Below are 8,152 nucleotides of genomic sequence, written 5' to 3' on the forward strand. Positions count from 1 at the left end.
AGTAACTGATAACATGTATTTTTGTGCATTATTTTGGCTCTTATTACTTAGCATTTTTATCTTTTCACATGCTAATTTTATGTTTATATTACATTTTGTGAGTAGGATTTATTTTGGACTTAATTATAAATTTCTTGCAAATTATAGAATTTAATTTCATATTTTTATGTGATTTTATAGGAAATTCAAAGAGCCATTGATTAGGGTCGAGACAGATCGAATTTGGCTTGATTTGGAGGTCAAACGGAGGAGATCAAGCTGAATTAATGTGAACCGTTGATCAAGATCCAGTGAGATCCTGCCCCTTCAGTCAGATCAAGTGATCCAGCCCTTCATCCTCATTTAAAGAGATCTGGACCGTCCATAAAGATCATCCTCATCCAAGTCCAATTCATCTCCAATTTGGATCAAGAGAAGAGCCCAATTTGAGCCAACAATTCAATTCTTAAAGCTCACTCTTCAAGCCCAATTTCAAAAATCCAATTTCAATTTCTTATTGGATTCGGATCTAAGTTCTAATGGATATCTTTTCCTTAACCCAAACCTGAAACCATTAAGAAACCTTACCTCTTCACGCCGATGCACAGTAGCCCCGATCCAATCTTCTAATCGCGCGACTTCTTCCCGCAAGGCTAGGGTTCGCGTCCACTTTCCCCACACCAATGGCCTTTCCTTCCTTCTCTCCGGCCGGCGGCCTCTACTCCTCTTTTCTTCATTGCCGCCGGCCAGCCATCCACAGCGCACTACTTCTTCTCAATGCCAGCGGCGACGACAGCAGCACAGTGGCGGGAGCAGCAGGCGACGGCAGCAATTTCCGAACAACTCCACCTCACCGGAGGGGTTCTCCGGTGAGACCTACACACTCCGGCACTTTTCCAAGACTCTACCTACTGGGTTCAGGCGGCAGAGGAGGTCCGGCAGTTCATCACAGTCCGTCCAACTTCCAGCGAAGGAGTTCTTCGGTGGAAGAGTCGTTCATCTCCATTGTTGTTGTCGAAGTTTGCAGCAGTCCAGCATCTTCGCTGCTGCCCACCGGCTTTCAGGGTTCGGAGCCGGGTCTTTCGTGTGACGGCGAAGGTAGTCGTTGGTATTCAAAGAAGAAGTGTGAATTGTGTTTGGTTTAGTTAGTTTAATTCTGCTTATTGCTCATGTTTGCTTGTTTGTGTTGAATTTTTATTGAATCCTTGTATCGAATTAGAATTTCCATGTTTGAATTGCATGTAGTTCGTTTAATTGGTTTCGTGCATATCATGTGTTCGATGAAATGCTTCAACCAATAGTTAGGTTAGGTTTAATGCATTTTAGTTTGTTTAATTATTGTTTTGTCTTGTTCTTTTAATTTAGTTAAGTTCTAGTTTTGATTGAATGCAATTAGGTTAGGTTAGATTAGATTTCTTTAATGCTTTAGGTTTCGTTCCATGTTTAATTTCATAGATGCTTCCTTTAGGTTAGATAGGGATTTCTTTACTTGCAATGTCTTTTATTCATTAGTGTTAGTTTCATTACTTGTATTGTCTTTCATTATTTATGTTAGATTTTATTTGATGCTTCGCTATTTCGATCCTTAGTTTAATTATGTTGATGATTAACCCATAGCGTAGAGTGACAATGCGTTGCGGATTAATTGTTGGCATCTAGTTAGATTTCATTCCAGCATTAGATTAGTTTCTTTCTTGTTCTGCTTTTCATTCGTAGGATTTAGAATTAAAATCCAAAACCCCAATTCCATATTAAAAACCCAAAAAAAATAGAAATAACATACGATCCTAAGTTTACCATCCTATCGTTATTTTCGTTGGCGGATGACTCGAGTCATTCCTATGCTTCATTAGCGTAGGAGGGGTTTGGTACTTCATTGTTTGATGCCCAATTCGCGACAAAATTGGGCCAGAATCAAATTGGCACCGTTGCCGGGGAAGGGTAGCGGTGTTTGGTAATCTTACGATTATTTTTTGGATTTTATTCTCTCTTATTTCTATTTCTTTGGTGGTTGAAAAAATTTAAAAATGATGTTAGGGGCTTCATTATTCATTGCTTGTATGTATTTATGTTATCTTGTATATTTCTTGTATCTTTTGATTTTATTTGCATGAGTGTTTCAGGTTAGATCAGGAAATCTCTTTTGTGGTAGCAGTTTCAGAGTTTCAATGTGTTCAGTTCAGGACCTCAGATTTGTCAAGCAACATGGAGAACAACATTGAAAAGACTCTCAGAGAGTTTTGGACACCAGATTTGTCAGTTGATTCATTCTGCATTCATTATTCTGATTTAGAGGCAGACTTCGAGTTATGGACTATTGTACATCTTTTACCGAAGTTTCATGAAATTTATGGTGAAGATCCCACCAGACATCTGCAAGAATTGGATATGGTGTGCTCTTCATGGAATCTACGTGGTGTGTCAAATGAAGATGTTAGACTTAGAGCATTTCCATTCTCACTGGCGGATTCAGCAAAGGATTGGTTGTACTGTCTTCCACCTGATTCTATCACCAGCTGGTTTGAAACGAAGAGAATATTTCTGGCGAGGTTCTTTTCTGCTTCTAGGATTGTAGCTATTCAGAGAAGTATTTGTGGAATCCAACAATTCATAGGAGAACCGTTTCAAAATTATTGGGAGAGATTTAAAAGACTTGTTGCTAGTTGCCCTCAGCACCAGATAAGCGATCAACTTCTGATAATATACTTCTATGAGGGATTGTGTCCCATGGACAGGAGTATGGTTGATGCAGCTAGTGGAGGGGCTCTAGTTAACAAAATATCTGCTCAAGCTAAAGAACTTATCGAGATTATGACTACAAATTATTAGCAATATGAGATTAGACCGACGATTACCAAGGATGTTCATTCCTTTACCAATGTACTCCCTACCAGGATCCAATATTTTTAGCTTGATCCTCAGTCTTATCACATCAGCAGGACAGGTGTAATTTCATTACAGGATTCGGGTATGAGAACACACAACAAGGGAATTCTGATTGGTCCCAATATTATCAGTCATATCTTCAGCATCGGCCTGAGCAACATTTTTTGGAGCAGTCACAACAACTTGTACAACATCAAGAAACGCAATTTCAACCAATGACATATTCATCGACACAGTTACAATTGCTATCAGATCGACCTATTGCATCAATTTTCGAGAAGATGGATTGTAGAGTTTGTGATATTCCTGACCTTGTTTCAGCTACTCTACTTGACTCTTCTAGTTTTTTACATCGTGATGTTGTTATTGATCCTGATAATATTTTTGTTGATGATATTACTGTTCCAGATAGTCTTGATGTTGCAGGTGTTGTTTTTTATGATAGAAGTGTAGGGAAGACCCAAGAATCACTTTCTTTGATTATACGATTAGCTGAGCCAGTTGAGCCTTTTATTGTACCTAGTGAAGATGGAAGTGTAGTGGAAACTCAAGAATCACTTCCGTTGATTGTACCTGATTCAGAGCCAAATCTTTTACCTGATCAAGATGATGCCACATTCACTGTTTTAGAACCTTCAGGTACCTTTCAGGATGGTAAGGTTGATATTTTTTCTGAATCTTTAGGAAATACTATGGAGGTAGTTCATTTTGATTGTAGTGGGTGTGATACATCTTTTGATTCATGCTTTGTTACTTTTGATATTGTTTCTGATACATCTTACTCAGTATGCGTGCAAGATTTGCATCCTCTTTTTAGTGCACAGGATTTCTTCAGACATTTTATTTGCAGTCAGTCATGTAAGGATGCAGTCTACCATTTGAAGAAAGCCCTAACACTGTATGCAATAATGAAGCTTCTGGAGTGGACACTCCAACTGAACCATCTTCGACCACCGGAGAAAATTTTTAAGGAGTTTATGGTGGAGGGAGCGATCCTCACGTCACCTACATTCATTCCACTTCTAGAATGGTTTCTGGACTTGAATCGACTCCGATCGCCAGAATTTCAGGGGAGTCTGTTCCATCTCACTTTTTCTTTTTCTTTTCCTTTTTGCTTGTACATATTGCCTTGCTTTATTTGCTTCTGCTTGGTAGTTCATTTTTAGTTTGTCTAGTCCGGTTTTTCATAATAAATTCCATATGCATTCTTTTTATCATTTTAGAAATTGTGAAAATCAGTTAAATTTGATTGCCAAGTTTGATGATTTATTGTCATGATTGAATTTTTGGATTGCATGTGATTACAACTTGATGATGGATTCTATATTGATAGATTGAGATGGTAATTTTTGATATACCTAGTGAGGATATTTTTTTGAGCCTATTATTCCTATTGATATGTGATGCACTTGTGGTTAATGCTATTCTAGAACTTGCTTAATTCTTTCGATACCACATTATCATATGTTTACATGATTTTTATGAAGGCTATCTCACTTTTTTGTATTCATTTCTTTTGTTATCACATGTTTCTTGAATAAAATCTATATCATCCATCATATCATTCTTTTCTTTCTTCCATTTATTTCACTCTCTTACTTTCTTGGGATGTGGATATTTTTGGATGTTACATAATGAGTGTTTTGCCTGAGACGAACAAAAATTTAAGTGTGGGGGGAAGAAATAGCTTAGTGGAATTTAGTGGAAGCATAGGTGAACCATGCTTGATCACCATAGGTAAATCATGTTATTTATCTTTTTATTTGAGCTATTGATGATGTTATATAATGTTGCACAACATGTTAAAAAAAAGAAAATGAAAAAAAAAAAAGAAAAAAAAAAGAAAATGAAAAAAAAAGAGAAAAAAATTGAAAAAAAAAAAGGAGCTTTAACATGTTGTGCCCTTTTGTATTTGTGTGTGGTAGAACTTTTTGGAGAGACAATTTTTATTGTAGCAATATTTAGATTTTATTGTATATCATGAGTAGTGATTTTTATTGGAAAGCTATAGTAGAGATTGTCTATATGCTTATTAGATTTATGAGAAAAACTTTGATATGTGATATTTTGTATTCATTTGTAGTAGAATTTTTGTGAGTGACAATTTTTACTTTAGCAACATTTAGATTTTATTGTATATTATGAGTGGATGTTTATTGAAATGCTAGAGTAGGAGTTGTTCACATTTTTATTGTATTGAAGAAAGATGATAGAATTTTTTATTAGTGATAATCTTTATGGTAGCAAAATTTGGATTTTATTGTATATTATGAGTGGATGTTTATTGAAAAGCTATCGTAGAGATTGTTCACATTTTTATTGAGTTTTTAGAGCTAGCTTAGAAGTTGGATGAGATACTTTTTGGGCATTATTTTTTTTTACTCATCTATGTAACATTCCATTATGTCCATGTCTTCCACCAATAACTTGCTTTATCTTCTTTATTTCTTCTCTTATACTATCATTTGCTTGATTCATGTTTCCCTTACATTTCAAATAATGTCTTCATTATTTTATTGTACACTCTTATGTATATAGTGGTGGGGATTAGAAGCAAAACAAGCTTATGGTAGTACATTAATCATGAGTAGCTTGAGTGAGCTCCACTATTGCATGATTATAAGAGGAGAGCCATCATCATTTACCTTGTGAGGTTTATTTTGTTATCATTCTCAATTTATTGATTACGGATTGAAATTGACGTGTTTGTTAATTAATGTATGAATTGAATCCATGAATGCTTTGGTCAGTTGAATTGGACAATCTTAGATAACTCTCTTTTCACTATTTTCTATGTATGCTTAAGAATTGTTATGGGAATTCATCTTAGTTATTTTCTTGTTTTATTTATTTGCTCGAGACGAGCAAAAATAAGTGTGAGGGAGTTGATAACATGTATTTTTGTATATTATTTTGGCTCTTATTACTTAGCATTTTTATATTCTCACATGCTAATTTTATGTTTATATTATATTTTGTTAGTAAAATTTTTTTTGAACTTAATTATAAATTTCTTGTAAATTATAGAATTTAATTTCATATTTTTATGTGATTTTGTAGGAAATTCAAAAAGTCATTGATTAGGGTCGAGGCTGATTGAATTTGGCTTGATTTGGAGGTCAAACGGAGGAGATCAAGCTAAATTAATGTGGACCGTTGATCAAGATCCAGTGAGATCCTGCCTCTTCAGTCAGATCAAGTGATCCAGCCCTTCATCCTCATTTAAAGAGATCTGGACCATCCATAAAGATCATCCTCATCCAAGTCCAATTCATCTCCAATTTGGATCAAGAGAAGAGCCCAATTTGAACCAACAATTCAACTCTTAAAGCCCACTCTTCAAGCCCAATTCCAAAAATCCAATTTCAATTTTTTATTGGATTCGGATCTAAGCTCTAAGGGGTATCCTTTCCTTAACCCAAACCCGAAACCATTAAGAAACCTTACCTCTTCACGCGGATGCACACTAGCCCCGATATAATCTTCTGATCGCGCGACTTCTTCCTGCAAGGCTAGGGTTCGCGTCAACTTTCCCCACACCACCGCCCTTTCCTTCCTTCTCTCCGGCCGATGGCCTCTACTCCTCTTCTCTTCACTGTCGTCGGCCGACCATCCACAGCGCACTACTTCTTCTCAATGCCAGCGGCGACGACAGCAGCACAGTGGCGGGAGCAGCAGACGACGACAGCAATTTCCGACCAACTCCACCTCACCGGAGGGGTTCTCCGGTGAGACCTACACACTCCGGCACTTTTCCAAGGCTCTACCTACTCGGTTCAGGCGGCAGCGGCAGAGGAGGTCCGGCAGTTCATCACAGTCCGGCCAACTTCCAGGGAAGGAGTTATTCGGTGGAAGAGTCGTTCATCTCCATTGTTGTTGTCGAAGTTTGCAGCAGTCCAGCATCTTCGCTGCTGCCCACCGGCTTTCGGGGTTCGGAGCCGGGTTTTTCGTGTGACGGCGAAGGGTAGTCGTTGGTATTCAAAGAAGAAGCGTGGATTGTGTTTGGTTTAGTTAGTTTAATTCTGCTTATTGCTCATGTTTGCTTGTTTGTGTTGAATTTTTATTGAATCCTTGTATCGAATTAGAATTTCCATGTTTGAATTGCATGTAGTTCGTTTAATTGGTTTCGTGCATATCATGTGTTCGATGAAATGCTTCAACCAATAGTTAAGTTAGGTTTAATGCCTTTTAGTTTGTTTAATTCTTGTTTTGCCTTGTTCTTTTAATTTAGTTAAGTTCTAGTTTTGATTGAATGCAATTAGGTTAGGTTAGATTAGATTTCTTTAATGCTTTAGGTTTCGTTCCATGCTTAATTTCATAGATGCTTCCTTTAGGTTAGATAGAGATTTCTTTACTTGCAATGTCTTTTATTCATTAGGGTTAGTTTCATTACTTGTTTTGTTTTTCATTATTTAGGTTAGATTTTATTTGATGCTTCGCTATTTCGTTCCTTAGTTTAATCGTGTTGATGATTAACTCATAGCGTAGAGTGACAATGCGTTGCGGATTAATTGTTGGCACCTTGTTAGATTTCATTCTAGCATTATATTAGTTTCTTTCTTGTTTTGCTTTTCATTCGTAGGATTTAGAATTAAAATCCAAAACCCCAATTCCATATTAAAACCCCCCAAAAAATAGAAATAACATACGATCCTAAGTTTACCATCCTATCGTTACTTTCGTTGGCCGACGACTCGAGTCATTCCTATGCTACATTAGCGTAGGAGGGGTTTGGTACTTCATTGTTTGATGCTCAATTTCGCGACAAAATTGAGTCATAATCAGTAACCACCTTGATTGATCTGGTGTCAGCCTAAGTGGAATTGGTGGCTCTCCAGACAAAATTAGAAACTTACCGAGAGGTAGAAGAAGAGTGGTTTAACACAAAGAAAAATGAACTCTTCACAACTCAAGAATTCAATACGCCTATTGCTCACTCCATTGTTTAGGCGTATAATAAGAGTGCAAGGCGCGATGGAGCGACTAAAGGAGGGTGAATAACCTCCCCCCCCCCCCCCCCCCCCCCCCCCCCTTCTTCCTCTTGACAGGATAGCTAACAAGGCTCCGTCCGATCTATTTCCTAAATTTTCATGATTTGTCATGTGTTAGATTATCTATTCATTTAGGGATGTTCTGAGACAAGCATTGTTACTTGATATATATTGAACTTTTATTAATTTTAATGAGTATTTTTATTTTACTAAAATTTTCTTTCCCCCCTTTAGTTGAGGCTACAAAGATTACTTTAGGTATTAAATCGGCTGAGCAAAACAAAGCGCATGAAGTC

At 36.9% G+C, this 8,152-nt stretch overlaps 1 protein-coding gene across 1 annotated transcript; it reads left to right on the plus strand.

Annotated features, from left to right (window-relative positions):
* The first annotated feature begins 856 nt into the window (after positions 1-856).
* LOC121997801 lies at positions 857-6,998 on the plus strand. Its single transcript, XM_042552427.1, has 2 exons — positions 857-1,077; positions 2,103-6,998. Exon 2 carries the CDS (start codon positions 3,081-3,083, stop codon positions 4,029-4,031), a length of 951 nt encoding a protein of 316 aa, XP_042408361.1. The 5' UTR covers positions 857-1,077; positions 2,103-3,080; the 3' UTR covers positions 4,032-6,998.
* The last annotated feature ends 1,154 nt before the right edge of the window (positions 6,999-8,152 follow it).

This window comes from Zingiber officinale, chromosome 6A (assembly GCF_018446385.1).
Source record: "Zingiber officinale cultivar Zhangliang chromosome 6A, Zo_v1.1, whole genome shotgun sequence".
Taxonomy (NCBI): Eukaryota; Viridiplantae; Streptophyta; class Magnoliopsida; order Zingiberales; family Zingiberaceae; genus Zingiber; species Zingiber officinale.

Coding starts and splice junctions, on each gene's coding strand:
- LOC121997801 (XM_042552427.1), top strand. CDS start 3,081: ATGACATATTCATCGACACAGTTACAATTGCTATCAGATCGACCTATT.